Here is a 20,816-nt window from a genome sequence, read left to right as displayed (position 1 = left end):
TGCTTCTTTTATGAGAATGCATGCTCCATAAGAGCTTGTCTTCTGGATGGGTGTCTAAGTGTCCTATTCAATGAGTGACAACACCTGGCCAAAAGTTGACATGCAAGGCCCATATTTTATTGTTTCTTTACAAAAAGGAAGAAAAAAGAAAACAAAGAAGGCTGGTCATTCACATTGCAATTTTAAAAGTACCTACAAACTCAGAGGTAGTTTTTGTTGGTGGTGGTTTTGTTTTGCTTTGTTTTTGTACTGTCTGTGGTCAAGATATGTATTTTTTGTGACTTTTAAAGAAGTTATAGTTGATTTACAATGTTATGCCAATTTCTGCTTGACCAAGTTGGTGTTTTCTATCTACTTTGTCTTTTAGTGGTTGAGGGCCACGACCGTCCTGATTTTCTGGATGGGAGGCCCCTTCAGACTGAGGTATGAAAGACGGAGCCAAGGAGGGCTTAGCAGGCTCACTGAGATAGTGAATCAGAGAACTGAATTCAGCATTGCTGCTATAGCTGGAGTGTGTGAGGAAGAGTTATTTGCACAAAAGGAGCCTGCAGACAAGAAGCACGACACGTCTCAGGAGGAGTCTTCTTAAGTCACTGGGTGAATAATAAACTGTGTATGCACAGGGAGACACTTGACAAAACCAGGCAATAAACAATGCCTGGGAAGCTGTGACTTAAACAGAGACCCTAGCAGTCAATTCAGAGACAAAACACATCTGACCAACAAGAACGGAGAGATTTTCTAGGTACTCAAGAAATATCTCAGAAATTCCATGCCTTAGAAATATGACTTCTCTCTTCTGCTTCCCTCTAAGAAATCTAGAAACAAGTCTGGGAGGGAAGAGAAAGCTGATCTGCTAGTAAATGGACTGCCTATCAGAAAAAAACGCAACAGTCTCTGAGGAATGCTATAAAACCCAGATATTCAACAACATAATATCCAGCATAGATTCAAAATTTACTACCCATCTAATGGGAAACGTGACCCAGAATCAGAGAGAAAAAAAATCAGTTAATAGAAGCCCAGCTGGGATGACCTACATGTTGAAATTGGGAGATGAGAACTTTAGGAGCAGCTATTATAACTATATCCAAGAGCCAAAAAAGATTGTCATAATAAAAATGCAGTTGGAAAATCTCAGCAGAAAAATATAAAACGTAACAGAATCAAAGGGGAAATTCCTGTTGTGGCTCAGTGGTACGAAACCCGAACAGCATCCGTGAGGACGCAAGTTTGATCCCTGGCCCCATTCAGTGGGTTAAGGATCTGGTGTTGCTGTGAGCTGTGGTGTAGGTCGAAGATGTGGCTCAGGTCTGGCATTACTGTGGCTGTGGCACAGGCTGGCCCCTCTGGCTCCGATTCAACCCCTATCCTGGGAACTGCTATATGCTGCAAGTGCAACCCTAAAAAGACAAAAAAAAAAAAAAAAAAAGAATCAAAGAGATATTCTATACCACAAAGTACAAACCTAGAAATGGAAATTTAAAAAAGAAAAGGCCCTGTATACAAACACCATGCATGAACCCTATGTAAACCATGGACTTTAGGTGATTACGATGTTTTCACGTAGATTCATCACTTGAAACGCCTACACCACTCTACTGGGGGATGTTGACACTGGGAGAGGCTACACTTGTGGGGGGAGGGCAGGACATATGCAGAAAATCTCCGTACCTTCCCCTCAGTTTTGCTGTGAACTTTAAACTGCTCTAAAAAAATAAGATCTTAATAAAAAAAAAAAAGTAATAACAAAAGAAAAATTTATTAGAAAAACATTCAGATTAGAGATGACAGAAAAGTCAGGGAACTTGAAAACAGGTTGAAATTATTCATTTTGAAGACTAAAGAGAAGAGAGCTTAAAAAACTGAACAAAACCTCCATGATGTGTGAGACTATTTATTATCAATTTGCCTAATGTGTGTGGCGGGTCCATGTGTGATTCCTCTCAGAAGAAGATGAGAATGAAGGAGAACATGTTTGAACAAGTTGTGGTCAAATTTCTCCCAAATTTGAGGAAAATAACTTACATATGCAAAAAGCTTGACAAACAACAAGAAAACCACCCCTAGGTGCATCTAATTTAAATTCCTAAACAGAAGAAAAATTTGAAAGGCAGAGGGGAAAAATGACCCAGTACATACGAGGAAAAGCATCATACAAACGCTGGTTAGCTTTTTTGTCAGAAACAGCAGAAGCAGGAGGACAATGGAGTGACACCTTTGAGGACTGAGAAAAAAATTCTATTAACCCAGAATTCCATATCTAGTAAAAAGTACCTTCAAGATCGAAGACAAAGACATTTTTCATTTAAAAAAAAAAAAAAAAAAGATTGTGTTGGCAGCAGACCTGCACTACAAGAAATGCTAAAAGTAAGTTCTTTAGCCAGAAGGGAATTACACTAGACAGAAACTTGGATTTATAAGAACAAATGAGGAGTAATAGGAAATAATAAGTATGTGGGCAGGAATAAAAGACAATTGTTTTTCTTTCTCTTACTTTGAAAGGCTTATGATGGTTTAAAGCACTGTGGGGTTTATAAGCTATATAGACATATACGTCAACACAGCACAAAAGATGGTCATGGGCAAGTGAAACTATCCTATTTCAAGGTTCTTTTACTGGTTCTGAACAATTGCCTCTAGGTAGAATGTTACAAGTTAAGATGTATATTGTAATTCCTAAAGTAACCACAAAATAATGTCAAGAGGTGCTGCTGAAAAGCCAACAGAGTAATTCAAATAGAACACTGGGGGAACAAATCAACACAAAAGATGGCTAGAAAGTAAGAACAGAGGATTGATAAACAAGTGGTGTCACGAACAAAATGGGAGACCCACATCCAGCCATACCAATAACTGTATTAAGTGGCTAAAACACTTTAACTAAAGTAAAGGATGAGATAAAATAGCAACGTCCAACTATATACTTTCTACCAGAGATGTACTTTTAAAAAGACACTAGATTGAAAATACAAGGATGAAAAAAAGAACATGAAAACACGAAGCACAGAAAGGCTGGCTCTACTGATGTCAGACAAAATACACCTTAAGACAAGCGCTCTGCCAGAGGTAATAAGGACTGCTATTTCAGTAAGATATAAAGGTCAGTTCATCGGAGAAAACATAACAATCGTAAAAGTGTAAGCACTGAATAACAGAACTGCAAAACAGACGAAGCAAAAAACTCAGAACCGAAATTTACCATCGAAGGAAAAAAATGTGTAATGTCCCTCCCTCAGTAAGTGATAAAAAAATTTAGACAAAAGCTTAAGGATATGGAGGAGCTCTACAAAACTTTTAACCACTTAGATGGACATTTGAGAATGCTGCACCTGAGACTTGAATGATAACTCATGAAAGAAGTCTCAATAAATTTTAGTAGATTACAGTTTATGTTCCCAGACAATAATGGAATTAATTTAGAGGCCAGTAACAAGATGTCCAGAGAAAATACACATTTTTAGACAACAAATAACCCACTTTTATATTACTCATGAATCGAATAAGAAATCACAAGAAGAGCTAAAAATATTTTTAAAGAAATGGTAATGGAAACACAATGTCGCAAAATGTATGGAATATAGCTAAGCTGCTAACAAGGACATGCATGCCTTAAAGTGCTTATTATATTAGAAAAGAAGAATGGTTTAGAATCGCTGATCTAATTTTTCTACTTTAAGAACTTAAGAAGCTTGAATAAGTTGAGCAAATTAAACCCAAAGTAGAAGCAGAGAAATAGTAAAGCTAAGATTAGACATCAATGAAATACAAACAGAATTTAAGAAGCCCAAAATTGCTTCTTTGAAGAATTAATATTTGTAGTAGCAGGAAAGACCTTAACACACAGAGACCTTTTTCAAAACTTTTCAGATCCAATGTGTTAAGTGATTTAGAAATTTAGGTTTTTAGAAGGTACTGTCTTGTAAACATCGTATATTATATAATAACCTCAATGAGGTCTGGGTAGCACCCTATAATCAAACACCTTGATATTGCGGAGTGAAATGCATAAATACTCATTTTTAGAAGGATAAATATTATAAACAGCCTCATCAGAATTCAGATCATGTTTTCATGGCAAAATTCCAAAACAAACTGGATTTTATTTATTTATGTGTTTGTCTGTCTTTTGAGGTCTGTACCCGTGGCATATGGAAGTTCCCTGGCTAGGGACTGAATCAGAGCTGTAGCTGCCAGCCTGTGCCTCAGCCTTAGCAACGTGGGATCCAAGCCGTGTTTGCAACCTACACCACAGCTCACTGCAACCCTGGATCCTTAACCCACCGACCAAGGCCAGGGACTGAACCTGCATCCTCAGGGATACCAGTTGGGTTCATTACCACTGAGTCATGAAGGGAACTCCCAAATTAGATTTTAGAGGTTTTTCTTTTAATTTCTGAATTGCGTCACTGTTACTGTGGATTTGTATTATATGGATTGCTCCTTTTCACAGATAGGCCTTTGATGTCCTTGAATATTGAAGAGTGACCTGTTACTAAGCCTCAAGGGATGACCTTCTTAGCTAGGATCGAAGGATGAATTTTTTCCTCTTATAATTCCCATGAGATTAGAGGGTCAGAAATTTAGTACATCCAATGACCCTTCCCTGCATTTGCAAAAAGATATTAGACTTCCAGGAAATTGTGTTCTTCACCAAAGGGAATAGAAATTTCAGAGAAAGCAGCACATTCTCCCCGCAACATATGATTTTATAGTAAAATAACAAAATCACCAAATTTCAAAACACACCATAGAAATACTGATATATACAAGACAGAAAATATCCCTGGAATTTCATACAACCAGCATGTGAGCTTTTCATTTTAAAATTCCATTTTTGTCAGGAAAATTCCATGCGAAATACATTTTAAGTCAACAATGAGAAAAGCTTAAATCATATATCCGAAAGTAATTTCATGCCACCTTACTTCATCTTAGCAGAAAATTTATTGCCCCAATTCTCTAAACATTATCTCTAGCTATAGGGAAATCCAGTGTACAAACCTAATATTTAATTCTCAGGAAAACGGTAATAAGAAGAATAGTAATAGAACAGTATTAATAGTAATGATTGTAGAAACTTCCGTGAAAGCCCATGCAATACTCCTACAGATGCTAATTGGAGCCATGCATGCATTAAATCAGATATGTGTACTTACTATTACTGCTACTGCTGTCATTCCTAAGGGAGCTGGCTGCAACAGGGGGTAACATAAATGGTTTTGTGACACTGACTCTGGAATCTAAATAGAAAGCAATAATGTGTCAGTGCTGCATGGCGATTTACATAAATTACAGAGTCCTCAAAAGGTGAAGGGCAATATCAGAGTACTTTCCAGGTCTGCATCCCAAATCTAGATTATTCAGATCCTATTTAGTTCATACTAGGTCCTGCTATCCTATTTTTAGTGAAGATTCACCTTACGAAACAAAGATTCACTGTCTACATGTTAATAAATGTAAATCATGCAAACTGTTGGCAATTGGTCTTTTTTCAAAAAAAGCAATGAAATTAAAATTTTGTGTTATAGGGACAATGAGGGGTCTCAGTGGAAGGTAACACGACTCAGAGAACCCTAAGGAAAAGTCTTGAGAAGGGGACGTTAAGACCACTAGAGGGGAAGAATAATGTAATTGTACATTACTAACAAATATCAGATTAAAAATATGCGTGACTGTCTCATATTATTGACTCAGGCACATTTCTTTTTTCTTTTTTTTTTTTTGTCTTTATAGGGCCACCCCTGCAGCATATGGAGGTTCCCAGGCTAGGGGTTGAATTGGAAGTATAGCCGCTGACCTACGCCACAGCCACGTCAGATCCGAGCTGTGTCTGCAACCTACACCACAGCTCATGGCAATGCTGGATCCTCAGCCCACTGAGAGAGGCCGGGGATCGAACCGCATCCTGGTGGTACTAGTCAGCTTCGTTTCTGCTGAGCCACGATGGGCATTCCCATGCATGGTCTTTAATTTGCAGTGATGAGTGCTGTTTTGGCTTGAACACCAACAAATTTACAACTGTTCATTTCTTTCAAGCCTCTGATATTTGCTTTTATATTTGACATACACATAGATCTTTCTCTAACTATACATATTTGAGGTACAAGTAGATTCTTACCTACACATTTAAGATTCAAGCTTGCTTTCTTATGTGTCTCATATTATCTTTACCTTTTTCAGGAGTTAATGTTGAAGAAATCACACATTCACTAGTTTTAGGTGCCACCATCTCCAAATCCTTGAAGGCATCGATGGATCTATTAAAAATCCCAAAGAATTTTTCAGGAGTAAACAGCCTGGGTTCTGGGCTCTTAGATGATTTTTTTACATTCTGGAAGAAGAAAATACAGAATTGTATTTTTCAAATAGTCATAGATTTAACCAATGTCAAGGTAATAGACTATAAAAATATGTCCTTCAAAGATTCAAGTGACCCTACTGCTTGCCCATTCTAAATGTAATAGCAATGAGGTCCTACTATAGCATAGAGCTATAGCCAATCTCTTGGGGTAGACCATGATGGAAGATAATATGAGAAAAGAAATATGTGTGTGTGTGTGTGTGTGTGTGTGACGGGGTCACTTTGCTGTACAGCAGAAATAGGCACAACATTGTAAATCAACAATTATAATTTAAAAAAGTAAAAAAAAAAAGATTCAAATGAAACCAACACTTTTAGACAACTGCTCTAACGCATGGATTTCACTTTAGTGCTACAGGAAAAGTGATCTGGTTCCCTCTGGGAATTCACTCCTGCTGGAAGGAGGGGAGTGAGGGGGAGGGAGTCCAGTGCAAACAATGTTCCAATCATGAAACAATCCTAACCACATATCACAGACACTGTTCTTAGAGGTGCTCATTATCGTCATCCTTCTGCATTATCTTCATTAGGAAAAAATATGTATATACACCCCCTCCACAACACATGCTTCAAATATCTAAGCATTAAAAAGTTGAATGATACTAAGTCCTGGCGAGGACATGGAGCAGAAGGGTCTCTTATCTACTGGTGGAAGGACATAAATTGGCACATGTGATATTATCTAGCAAAGTTGGACAGGTGCCCGTCCTGTGACCCAAAAATCCACTCCTACGTCAGGACTCTCAGGAAGCTCGTGTCCTGATGTACCAGGAGGTATGTATGAAAGCTCTTAGCAGCAAGTTTTTATAAACCCCTACATCACTGAACAGGAGAGTGGTTTAATAACTAATGGTGCATAGAATCAATGAAATGCTCTATAAACGGGAGAAAAAAAAATACAGCTATCTGCATCAATGTGGACATACGTTCTAAACATAATGCTGAGTGAAAGAAGCAAGTCTTGAACAAAAAGAATGGGATTTTCTTATTTTATGGCCACGCCCTCAGCACGTGGACATTCCCCAGGCCAGGCATCAAACCCATGCCTCTACAGTGATCTGAGCTGCTGCTGTTGGATTCTTAACCTTCTACACCACAGTGGGAACTCAAAAAAAGTTTTACATACTGTCCTCCAAACAAATCAAAGCTATATTTTAGGAATTTATAAATACATGATTATCCATAAATAGAAGCAGATAATAAGAGTTAACACCTAGATAGCACTTCCTATGTACTGCTCTAAGTGCTGTATTTAGATTAACGTTCGAATCCATTGAGGCGTACCACCCGGTATCAAACGGCTGGGTTCTAGCCAGGGTGTCATGATTAGTACATGTACATTCTCTGGTATCTGGAATTCTCTTCCTGACAGTGCCACTTAGTGACCACTTCATTTCTCAGGCTCCAATGAGTATGTTATTTCCCTCGCGACATCTCATCTGATATACCGTCTTTTTGTGACCTCTAGTTCTTATCAATGCCACTAGGATACTTTTTTGAACTACTATGATATAAAATGAGATGCCAACTCTAAGATGTCACTGTGTAAGATATATTCAGATTCAGAATTTAGAAAGTAAAACAACAGAAGTGGTGGAATACAGCGATAAGGTTATGGGCACGATGAGAATTCTGGGCTTAGAAAGCACAAATGGGACTGATGCTGGGTCTTAAAAGAGTAACTGGAATTTGATTGGTGACAGAGTATTTGAGTATCATCGTACAGAATGATGTTTAAAACCCTAGGATTTGAATGTCAAGAAGGCTTGTAGGATAAACCTTGGCTTATGAACTCTGTGCCAAAGCAGGTGTCCAAAGACCACTTTTATTATAGACACAATGTTATAAAATCATAAAAATATTTATTAACACCCATTTGGCCAGATTTGGGGCTAAAGCATTCATCACGAATCATCTAATGTCAAGTCTGTGAGATGGAGCCTCTCATTGTCCCCATTTTAACACATAAAACAAGCAAGCACAGAGGGGTTAACTTCACAAAGCTTTTAGTGATAGAGCCAAGGATTTGAGCTCCTATACCTCATTCTTAATCTCTAAGGATACACTGCCCCTGCAGTATGCTTAGAACCCAAAGCCCTGCCATTCCCACATTCTAAAGCTGGTGATAACTATCACAGGACTTGAAGATGTCAAAATACACTTTGTTGTGATATGATTATTACGCATAAGAGGTCAGGCAGAAGTGTTTGTTATAGACAATTTTCTGTTTAAAGGTACATGAATGTTTGTAACCTAATTGGAAGGTTATGAAAACTTGATGCATGTAGGAAATAAAGTCAGGGCTGTTTTTACATTCTTTTGTGAATTAATTTTAGTTATATCTTCAGGGATCAACATTTAATTGTCTTAATGTACGTTTCCAGCATTGTAGCATAACTACGAAAAACTGCTTGCTTCAGAATTTTCTTTAAAGATTTTTAAATGAAAAATTAAAAGTCCTGCAAATAAAGATCCCCACCACCACCCGTCACATGGCTTTCAAAGAAGAGTGAAAACAGTCCCAGTGACCACACGGTTACCTCAAATGAGTGTTCTTCCATGCATTCCACGAGGTCATCAACAATTTTCACAAGTTTGTCTATGATAGAATAATTACTCAAGCCTTCAGAAATATTGGAAAACTTGTCCAGAAGATCCGTCAAGCTGACTGACAATTGTTCCACCATTTCGCTTATCCAACAATGACTAGGCTGCAGGAAATTGGAAAGAAAAGGCAGACAAAGCATCTTTGGTAAGTACCATAGACTTGGAGCACCCTTCAAAGCCGTCAATGTTTCAGTCATTGACGGCGGGACAAAGGATTTCCTACTATCAGAACAGGACAATTCTTATGTTTTATTTTACTCATATGGAAGAACCTGTTTCAAAGTTTCTAAATGTCTAAAGATCAGAGGAAAGCGTTGATGGTAAAGATTTTGCTCTTCCATGGAAGTAAAATTAAGACAAGCCAGAGCCTTTGCCAAATTCAGCTACTAATGGAATTTAATTCTATTGAAGAGTATTTAGTGCTTATTCACCATATTCTAAAAGAATTTTAGGCCCAGAGGAAATTTTATAGATTTTATATTATATATATATACACACATATACACATACATATATAGTGGAAGAGAGCCCTTGTCTTCAAGGAATTTCCAGTCTCTTAGTGAACTCGAATATGATTATTGTTGGAATAAGCATAGTTTAATTTTTCTTTCTTTTTTTTTTTGCCTTTTGTCTTTTTAGGGCTGCACCCTCAGCATAGGGCGGTTCCCAGGCGAGGGGTCTAATTAGGGCTGCAGCCACTGGCCTGTGCCACAACAATGCCAGATCCACGTCTGTGACCTACATCACAGCTCACGGCAACACCAGATCCTTAACTCACTGAGGGAGGCCAGGGATGGAACCTGCAACCTCGTGGTTCCTGGTCGGATTCGTTAACCACTGAGCCACGACGGGAATGCCATAGCTTAATTTTTCTAATGATCTTGTTAAGACTAAGGCCCCTTCATAGAGGAATTCCTGCGGATGTTTAAAACAAACAAAACACCAAAAACAGCCCTGGCAGAGTGTGGTCTGAGAGAAAAGCACATTTGTCTTAGTGGCAGGACCAGTTACATAATTTGTGGGTCCAAGGGAAAAATGGAATGTATTTATTGTTCAAAAACTTGTTCCAAAAAATGACTGTCAGGATGAGAGTTCCCTAGTGGATCAGAAGGTTAAGGATCCAGTGCTATCACTGCTGTACCACAGGTTTGTTCCCCGGCCTGGGAATTTGGCATGCTGTGGGCGCAGCCAAAAAAAAGTTTCAAGATGGTGACAGCAGAGCATGAAACCAAGCACGGAGGCCCATCCATGCAGCCATCTCTGGCCAGCCCACTGGTTAGAAGCTCAAGCTTTGGGGTCAAGCATAACTGGATTCTGTTCTTGGCGGAGAGACTCCAGACAAGCTCCGTAAGTACTCTGAACCTCACTTTGCCTCTCTGTAGAATGGGGATAATGGAAACAAGGCAGCTTGGAGGAGATGAGGCATGTAACTTAAATATAAGTTTCATGACGGCAGTATTGCTATCAAATCTTGTCTCTGGGGCCTAGAACAGTGCCTGGCATATGGAAATTACTCAAAACTAATTGCTGAACCGATGCAGGAGTGACTAAGAGAATGAATTAGAAGAAATATTCCATAACAGGGGTCCACCTGTTCTGTAAAGGGCTAGATGATCCGTATTTTCGACCTGGCATGCAAGTGGCAAAAATCAAAGATGCAAGAGACATGAATTTCCACCAATTTTTTTATTACAAAGTTTAAAATGTAGTAATTATAATTGGATATAATTTCTTTTGAATAATTGAATTTAATTTCTTTTGTAATGTAAGTCTACCAATAAGGAGAATGGAATTCCTTATTATAGGTCAACATTTTGTTTAGCTGGGATTCAAAGCATTCTCTATCGTCAAATAGACTATAAATAGTCATCTGTAAAAATAAAATTCTTCTGGCCATGCAAATCAGGCAGCAGACTGAATCTGGCCTACAGAGTATGTTTGAGTATGTTTGCCAACTCCTACTATAGATGCTGTGGCTCAGCGAAGGTTTAGATTACTAGGAAAAACTTCTTAGTATATTAGAATGGATTTTCATATTTTTAAAAATTAATGTGACATGACAAAGTATAATAATTGGTCATAATTCACATACTTGGTATACTGTAACTATCTCTTATATAAAGATCTTTTAAGCAGAGGTTCTGATTTATTTCTTTAACTCTACGAAATGTTATAGTGAGGAGTTCCCGTCGTGGCTTGGTGGTTAACGAATCTGACTAGGAACCAAGAGGTTGTGGGTTTGATCCCTGGCCTCGCTCAGTGGGTTAAGGATCCAGTGTTGCTGTGAGCTGTGGTGTAGGTCGCAGATGCAGCTCGGATCCCGCGTTGCTGTGGCTCTGATGTAGGCTGGTGGCTACAGCTCCAATTAGACCCCTAGCCTGGGAACCTCCACATGCTGTGGGTGTGGCCCTAGGAAAGACAAAAAAAAAAAAGTTACGGTGAGACAAAAAATGATAACAATTAGGGGTAGCTAAAATGGGCTCAGCTTATTAAGATCCTAAATATATTAATACGACATCTATGGTAATAAAAATACTGCAACATAGAGTAACTGATGCCATGTAAAACGAATCAAAACCACTAAACTATTTCTGTACTTACCAGTGGAATCTCTCTGTGGGGGAAGTTCAAGTCATTTGTGTATTCTAGGTTATACAAGGATGTCCTTTTATATTCATTTAACAGAACTTAATATGATACAGCCAAAAAGGAAACTGGTTTATCTACAGATAGGTAAGTAGGCAACTTGTGAAAGCATTAAATGTCATTTAGAACTTTTCGGGAGGGTTGGCTCTGGCTTCGGCAAAATAGAATACACAACTCCCCACGTGAGCATGAGTTCACCCAGGCCATTTCATTCAATTCATCAACCAAGTTCTCAAAGACTGTATGTTTCCAAAGTATGTTCAAAATGAATTGAACGCTTTGTTTTCTAAAATCAGCTCTTATCACGAGCACATGCAAGTTCATATCTGCATCATTAACAAGTCTCTTTACAAGCTGTCAGTCTTGCTTTGGAGCTGAATTGCTCTCCAAGTTTCCCTTCCTTTAGGTGGTGATAATTCCCTTTCAACAGTCAGCCCTATCAGCAAGGGGCAGAAGTCCTAGGATAGGGAAGCCTCGCACACTGTAAATACGGTCTTAATAGGATTTATATGGTAGAACAGCCTTTATCTATCAGTTTATACTATTGAAATTGTGCAAACTCTTCCGGGGCACGAGATCCCATATATTAATCTTGTCAAACTCTGTCCTTTCTTCACTTTGTGAATGAACTTGCCTGTCCACCTCTCAGGTCTTCTGCCTGTAGGAATCAAAATCAAATCCCCTGGTTCTGCACTAAAGTACTCCTTTTGTTGCTGCGGTCCTTGCCTTAAAGAACAGCTTATTTTTTGTTTTGTTCTGTGGTTAAAGCGGAAAAGAGTTTGTTTATATGTTTCTTATTTTTAACCTGGGAACTCAGAGGTGCCGACAGCCATCTCTGCATCTATTTTCAAGGGAACTCTATGTTTACGTTCTGGATTCAAGTTCTTCTTTAAGCCATGTCGACTCCCCCAGCGCCACCCAGCCCTGTTTTCACATACCGAATCAACAGTTCAAGCCCAAACTTTTTTCAGGAACATTTTCAATTCTAAACCTGTAATTTCTTACAGTTAAATCAAGGAAATCCCACAATCTAATCCCAGCTCAATATCTGCCTTTTTCAAGTTATGAAAAGCTTGTTGACAATCTGAAATAAACTTCCAGACACACTGCTGAAAAATCCATTTCTACAAGTCTTATAACTACATTTCATTCCGTAGCCATTCTTGCTATAATTTTCTAGGGAAAGAAAATTATATCATCGGTTCAACGTTCTCTCTTATTAATTTGTTTAAATAGTTATATTTTAAATTTTCAGTTTTAAGATTACTGGATTCATTAAAGGTAAAACTGAGGTGAGCCATATTAAATATCAGCCAGCTTTAATTTGGCTGGCTGTAAGAAAGGAAACCAGTTTTGACTAGAACGCAGTTTTACCCTTTTTAATTAAATATAGTCAATAATTTGCAGAGAACAAAACACAGCGAACTAAATATTTCATTTGTGAGATGACAGGAGGCCTCTGTTTTTCACCTCTTCCAAGATTATGATTAGGATATGGATACTTAAAAGCATGAGATTCATAAATTTAATTTTTTCCTTTACCTTAATGGTAGGCATTATCATCACTTTTTACCTTTCGGAAATCATTGTTTTATTCACCCATATACATACATACAAAAAATACAGCTTGAGAGGGAAAACGTGTCTGGATTTTCCTGAACTCCAGACTCTCAATTTCTTACCTTCTTTCTTGGTAGCCTCTGTCTTACATTTTCTGAGTTAATTATCGGCTTTCTTTAGGACTATTGGGACAACATCTGCTTTCTATTCCTATATATACATGAATTATTATTTATTTCTATATGTGCACCATGCATATAATACATATGAATATACACTGCAGCATTCTAGCATGCTGACTGAATCAATGATATTGAATCAACGTCCTTGGCCTGTTAGCACGCCACTGCCACAGAAGAGTTGGGTAAAAATGGTAACCTTCCTAAGGGATTTTAAAGCACCCTAAGTACCACATTAATGACCTGACCAAACAATGAAAGATACAAAAACTACTGTCACTGAAAGCATTCTGAACGTAGCTAGGAATATGACCATTTCCCATGACCAACAATGAAAATTCACACATGAATTTAAGGTAGATGATATGTGAATTTCACAAGATGTGTACCTCTGCAGACCAAGAACTGGTGCATTTTAGACCCTGGCTGAAATAAAACATCCCAGGGCTTGCTGTGAGGCCTGCTTTCTCCTCTGCATCCCCTGCTTCATTTAAGAAACACTTCTGATGTATTAGCCTCTGACATACTATTCTGTATTAGTCGTAGATGAAGAGGCACTGTAAGCGTTTTGGAATTAGAAGCTGAGAGTGGACAAAACATGCTCTAACACTGCTTCCTAGATGCCCTTGGCACCACTCTCCCATTTGGTAGCTATTCCTAGAGAGACGTCCGCTTCCTTAGACACAAGTCTGCCCAGGTCTCAGCCTATGAGGGAGTTCTCGAAGGAGCTGAGGCCAAATATCCTATTAGAGACTCTAAGGGAGAAAGGCTCTGGCTCATAAACTATGAGGCTTCTGAGGACTATTCACAATGAGTATTCACCCCATTTTCCAATCCAACTAATCTAATTACCAGCATTACCACCCAGTTTGATGGGTTGTGTTTTGTTTTCTTTAATGTGTGTCAACCCCAGTCTTGCCAGAGTGAGAGGTATGACTGCCAGGGCACAAAGCATTCCCTTCTTTCGTCTTGTGCTTCCAGGATTTTTACCTCCTGGCTGGGCAGTCAGAAGGATCTAGAGCCATGCCACTGGAATCACAGCGGTTGAGATCTGGAACAAATGCTGAAGACCAGCTGGTCCACACCCACCAGTCTCATAAAGGAGGAAACCAAGGCATAGAGCAGTGAAGTGCTTTGCCAAGGCTGCACGACCAACTTGAAACGGAAACATTAAAAACCAAGACTTCCTAGGGCTCACCTAGTTCTTTTACGAGTGAATGCACTCAAAGCACATACACGACAGTATTTTTTTTTTTTGCCTTTTCTAGGGCTGCACCCCGGCATATGGAGGTTCCCAGGCTAGGGGTCGAATCGGAGCTGTGGCCACTGGCCTACACCACAGCACCTAAGGATCCGAGCTGCATCTGTGACCTATACCACAGCTCATGGCAATGCCGGATCCTTAACCCACTGAGCAATGCCAGGGATGGAACCCACAACCTCATGGTTCCTAGTCGGATTCGTTAACCACTGAGCCACGACTGGAACTCCTGCAGTATTTTTTTTCTGCTGCGTTCTCCATGACTCGTGATTTATCTTAGTCGTCTCTCTACACAGTTCATTTGGGTCCTTGGTGTTCACTGTCGACACCTAACTTTTTATTTTCTTGCTTGAATTAAAGTGATGTCGACACCGCAATCGGATTAAGATGGTCATCGGCCCAAACACTATAAATATGTGTTGTTTTCCAGGGCAGGGCTATAAATGGCCCCTAAGCCAGACACAAAATAGCACCCGCTGTGAAGAAGGGTCAGCATGGCAAGGTGAGGGCAGCAATGCTGAGCCAGAGGCTGTGTCTAGTGCTCGCTCTGTGAACACAGTATGTGATTTCAGGCAGTCACCTCACCTATTGAGATCTTCGGTTTCCCTCTCTCTCAACTGGAGGGTCTGTCTAGTCTGTGCTTGCCAATGAGGGGCCCATTAGCCACCTGCTACTTACCCCTCAAAACGTGGCTCGTGTGACTGAGGAAGGGAAACAGTAATTTCGCTTACCTCATTACTCTGTTTAAAGTTACACGCAATTAACACTTGATGTGGTGACCAGAAACTTTTTAAGTATGTTTGGAAATGCTTAGGTATGTGGATCTGCATTTTAATTTCCCATTTGATACAAGTCTAAATAAGGAATAAATATTTCTGATAAAAACTTAGTGTCTGGAGTTCCCGTCGTGGCGCAGTGGTTAACGAATCCGACTAGGAACCATGAGGTTGCGGGTTCGGTCCCTGCCCTCGCTCAGTGGGTTAACGATCCGGCGTTGCCGTGAGCTGTGGTGTAGGTTGCAGACGAGGCTCGGATCCCGCGTTGCTGTGGCTCTGGTGTAGGCCAGTGGCTACAGCTCCGATTCGACCCCTAGCCTGGGAACCTCCATATGCCACGGGAGCGGCCCTAGAAATGGCAAAAAGACAAAAAAAAAACAAAAACAAAAAACTTAGTGTCTGATGTGGAATGTGCTATAGGTATGACACTCACAGTGGATGGTGAATAAGTATTAAAAAATTTAAAATATTCCATTACCAATTTTATATGGATTGTAAGGTAAAATAATATTTTGAATGCACTGGACTGAAGAAAATTTATTATCCTTTATTTCTCCTGTGCAGTTTTTGTTTTTCAAAATGCAACTGGAGAATTTAACACTTCCCTAGGTGGCTCCTGCTACATTTCTATCAGATAGTAATGATCTAGATGTTCTGAAAGTATCTTAACATAATCATTTCTTCAGATGAGCCCGAGGGTTTGAGTATACAAAAGAGCCACTTTAAATAGCATTTAATGTTAAGTTTATTCATTTACCTACCATTTTACACTGATGCCCTAGAAATAAATATGAGACGTCGGTAAGTACAGTGTTTACTTGCCTGACTTCTGTTTCTAGTTGGGAGTACTTCCAGTCACAGGACAGATCCTCAGGATCCATAGTGACAAAGAGTGAACTTGCCCTACAGCCACAGCTGAATGGACCGTGGTCCCCTGCGCCAGACGCTTTCATCGGCAAGTCCCAATGTCCCCCACACTGGCAGCAGTGATCCCAACTGATCACCAGTCTCGGAGCAGAGTCTAAACTGTCCTGTGTCAATGTCGGAGCTCCGGGGCAGCTGCATTCCACCAGCTGAGTGGAACAGAGAAAAATTTCTGCACAGGCGAAAGAATGTGGCAGGGATGCAGAGAAGGAGAGAGGAGAACCTGCTAGGCTCCCAGCCCTGGCCCGAGTCCCTTCATAAAGCCTGGCTGCATCCCTGCCCTTGCCTGCAATGCTACTCTTCAGAATCCTTATAATAATGGGACTTTTTTGTCTGGGTTGGGTTTTTGGGAAAACTAGAGCTCATTGCTGCTAGCAAGAACCAGTGGAATCTAGACAAGTAAGATGGGCTCTCTCAAGATTTAGAAATCAGACATTCTTTGCCAACAGCTAAATGTCAAGTAATAAATGGTTTTTGAGTGGCTGCTATCTGCTTACACAGCAAGGAAATAAAAAGGAGGAAAAGATCTGAGGCCTCACCTATAGATACATACATTAAAAAGAGAAGCTCTAACAGCAGAAGAGTAATGATGACACAGGACACGCTACCTCAGGCTTTTCAAACTTATTTCTCACACCACCACTTTGAGACAAATCCATAACACATGCAGTTTTAAACAGCCCTGTAAGTAATGTATGATCAAGTAACCAGAATGATTCACTTTGGACAAATGCTACAGGAATTCAGAGATAATAAAAAAGCTAAGGTCCACAGAGCAGATACTACGTCCGTGTCGCTGACCATTTGTCCCTCGGCAGCACCGAAGGAGCAGGAACACAGAATAGAGGGGATGTCAGTTTTACTGGTCAAGTGATACAAGGAGGCGAGGGTGATCTGGAACAGCAGGCCATGGTCTTAGTCTTATGAGAAAGAGGGGTCTTAGGTTGACCTCGGTGGAGATGGCCACTACGATGCTTTCAGCCCCAGGATATTGCAGAATTCCACGGGCAGAATTTGGAGGAGTGGATGGGAGAGGAAAGAGCATTTCTGGCAAAGGGAAGTCGCACTGAGCAGTCTTGGAATTGAGAGTAAGCAAGGTGATTCTAGGAGGCTGGGGTGGTAAGTTCGTGTTGGGGAATAACGGATATTAAGATGAGGTGGTTAGGGTGGGGCAAGTTTATGGCAGGTCATGAACGCCAGAGTCAGGAATTTGGCCCTCAGCTTTCAACCACTGAGAACAATGAGAAAGGGCGTCCACACGGAAATGACTCAATAAAAGTAATATAACAGAAGGCTTAAGGAAACCATGATTCCTCAAAAATTCGTAACACTACTCTTAGACCTCGGAGTTTTTATAACATCCGCACATGTCTAAAAGAAGAAAATGAGAATGTTGAGTGGCAGAAATTGTGTGATGAGTTTCAATCATTCAACGCATCATCATAATCTTGTGGTTTCTATTCAAACTGGACAATTAGGACAGTAAGTGATGACATGCTGGGGACCTTGCCTCCTTCCTTCCTTCATTCCTCACTTTCTTTCAGTAGGCAATTTACTCAGTGCCTCTCCTCCCCTGCACTGAGGAGAGAAGAACAAAATTATACAATCCTTGCCCTAGGCAAGTTTACAGGTAAACAGAAGATTATCGACTAAATAATTCCACAAATACATGACAGAGGAGAACTCTTAGGAGTGCCAAGCAGGTTTCTAATAGGATATAGCTTCCTCAAGGAGAGGGAGGAGTTTCCTTAAGTGAAATTGAGGAGTTCCCGTTGTGGCTCAGTGGTTAACGAATCCGACTAGGAACCGTGAGGTTGCGGGTCCGATCCCTGCCCTTGCTCAGTGGGTTGACGATCCAGCGTTGCCGTGAGCTGTGGTGTAGGCTGCAGATGCGGCTCAGATCCTGCGTTGCTGTGGCTCTGGCGTAGGGCAGTGGCTACAGCTCCAATTCAACCCCAAGCCTGGGAACCTCCATATGCCGCGGGAGCGGCCCAAAAAAAGGCAAAAAGATGGAAAAAAAAAAGAAGTGAAATTGAAAGAGTCAGGGAGTTACCAATGTGGATCAGCGGTAATGAACCCAACAAGTATCCATGAGGATGCGGGTTCAATTCCTGGCCCCCCTCCGTGGGTTAAGGATCTGGCATTGCCATGAACTACAGTGTAGGCCACAGATGCGTCTGGGATCTGGTGTTGCTGTGGCTGTCGTGTAGGCGGGCGGCTGCAGGTCTGATTCAACCCCTAGCCTGGGAATTTCCATATGCTGTCGGTGCAGCCCTGAGAAGAAAAATACAAACTAAAGGAAGGAAGGATGGAAGGAAGGAACGAAAGAAAGAGAAAGTAAGAAAGGATCAGGAGTTACCTAAACAAAAGGACCAATCAGCACTCTAGGTACAGAGAAAGACATGCACAAAAGGAACACGTGGGGCTGAGGGATTGAAAAAGAATTTGGAAAGGTGCCAGACCATGAGAGTCTTGGACTTTTTTTTTTTTTTTTTTTCGCGCGCGCGGGGGGTGGGGAGGTGTCTTTTTTGTCTTTTAGTCTTTCTAGGGCCCCATCCACGACATATGGAGATTCCTAGGCTAGGGGTCCAATCAGAGCTGCAGCGCCGGCCTATGCCACAGCCACAGCAACTGCCAGATCCGAGCCACATCTGTGACCTACACCACAGATCACGGCAACGCCAGATCCTTAACCCACTGAGCAAGGCCAGGGCTCGAACCTGCAACCTCTTGGTTCCTAGTTGGATTCGTTAACCACTGAGCCATGACGGGAACTCCAAGGAGCTCCTATTCCTAAGAGCGACCATTCAAATTATATGAAGAGGAGGGCTAAAATGATCACGGTGTATTTGTTTCCTGTTTCTTTGTTTTTTTTTTTTTTGTTTGTTTGTTTTTTAAAAAAAACCACTGTCTTCTCAAGAAGAGTTAAAACCTCCAGTAATAAATCCGGGAATGGCAAGGGAGACAGAAGAGCCAGAGGCAGCAGACCTGGCAAAAGCAGGTGGGAAGAGTTGAGAAAGTGAAATCCTACAGACTGGAGGAAGGGTGCTGCTGAGGAAAGACGGCTGGGAGGCCTATCGACATTATGTGCTGCCAATAACTTCTCCTTAACCCTGCCTTTAAAACAAAATAATTAAAATCTCACATGACAATGAAGACTGGTTCAGGAAAGAATCATCAGTAGATGCTACATTTATATGAGAAACTGATGAAGAACTGCACATGGTCTTAAAGCATCTCCCCAAAGATTGTTCCTTAGTTGCTAATGAGTAAATACATGGAAATAGCGGAACATCTGCACCAGGTGGTCAGAGCAAGCAGCAGGCTGGCGAGAAGACAGACACTGTGTGCCTCTGGGTGTGATACCCAGACGACCTGTCATCACCTAATGTCGTATCATGGCTTGGGATGCTTAATCTGAATAGTATCAATAGAAGACATCAATTGGAGTTCCCGTTGTGGCTCCGCAGGAACAAACCTGACTAGTCTCCGTGAGGACGGGGGATCCATCCCTGGCCTTGCTCCGTGGATTAAGGATCCGGTATTGTCCTGAGCTGCCACGTAGACTGCAGATGTGGCCCAGATCTCAAGTTGCTGTGGCTGTGGCGTAGGCAGGTCTGATTCGACCCCAACCCTGGGAACTTCCATATGCTGTGGGTGTGACCCTAAAAATAAATAAATAAGCAAGACATCAACTGTTTTGAAGAGGAATATTTTCTTTCAAGGGGAGGCTGTAGTCCTCAACAATTTTGCTGTCATAAAGAGAAAGAAAGGCTGAGGGACTCTTCAAGTAGCACAAAGAGACATAATGTAGTAGTTTCCTGAACTTGGCTTTAAAGAGCAGAGATTTGTTATTTCATGGTTCTTGAGGTCAGAGGTACAAAACTGGTGTCCCTAGGCTGAAATCAAGGTGTGCACAGGGGCTGTGTTTCTTCTAGAGGCTCTGCAGGAGAATCCCTTTCCTCACCTTTTCTAGCTTTCAGAGGTCTCCTGCATTTCTTGGCTTGTGGCCCCCTCCTTCCTCTTCAAAGGCATCAGTGTCACATTTTCAAGTCACTCTCTGGTTCCAACACTCCTTCCCCTTGCCCCTGCTAAGGATTCCTGTGATTAGACTGGGCCCATCTAGATACTGCAGGGTCCTCTCCCCACCTCACAATCCTTGACTTAACTACATCTGCGAAGGCCCTTTGGCCATGGAAGGCCATATATTCACAGCACAAGACATCTTTGGGGGAACCATTAGTCTGTCTATCCTACAGGCTATCAAAATGCAAATCATGATCCTAGATTAGATTTTCGTACAAGAAAAAAAAATGCAAAGGAAATGGTAAAATTGAAATACAGCCAATAGATGGAAGTATCTTAGTTATTGCTTCATTTATGAAAGCTGAAAACCATACTGTGGTTGTGCAAGAGAAAAATCAACTTAGGAAATACACACTGAAGTATTTAGGGGTAAACAGCTATTCTGTATACAACTTACTCAATGGGTTTAGAAA

The 20,816-nt window shown here is 40.7% G+C and overlaps 1 protein-coding gene across 2 annotated transcripts in view; it reads right to left on the bottom strand.

Moving 5' to 3' along the window:
* The window catches only part of KITLG (KIT ligand), a 91,597-nt gene that overhangs the window by 18,956 nt on the left and 51,825 nt on the right, over positions 1-20,816 (bottom strand). Inside the window, exons 4-6 of one of the 2 annotated variants that reach the window (XM_047788324.1) lie at positions 8,905-9,075; positions 6,175-6,334; positions 5,160-5,243 (exon numbers count right to left, since the gene is read on the bottom strand). In XM_047788324.1, the coding sequence (XP_047644280.1) occupies positions 5,160-5,243; positions 6,175-6,334; positions 8,905-9,075 (415 nt within the window). The remainder of the gene's footprint in view (positions 1-5,159; positions 5,244-6,174; positions 6,335-8,904; positions 9,076-20,816) is intronic. The other variant, XM_047788325.1, reaches the window with a different exon arrangement.

This window comes from Phacochoerus africanus, chromosome 7, assembly GCF_016906955.1.
Source record: "Phacochoerus africanus isolate WHEZ1 chromosome 7, ROS_Pafr_v1, whole genome shotgun sequence".
Taxonomy (NCBI): domain Eukaryota; kingdom Metazoa; phylum Chordata; class Mammalia; order Artiodactyla; family Suidae; genus Phacochoerus; species Phacochoerus africanus.
This window is presented reverse-complemented; position numbering and strand designations above follow the sequence as displayed.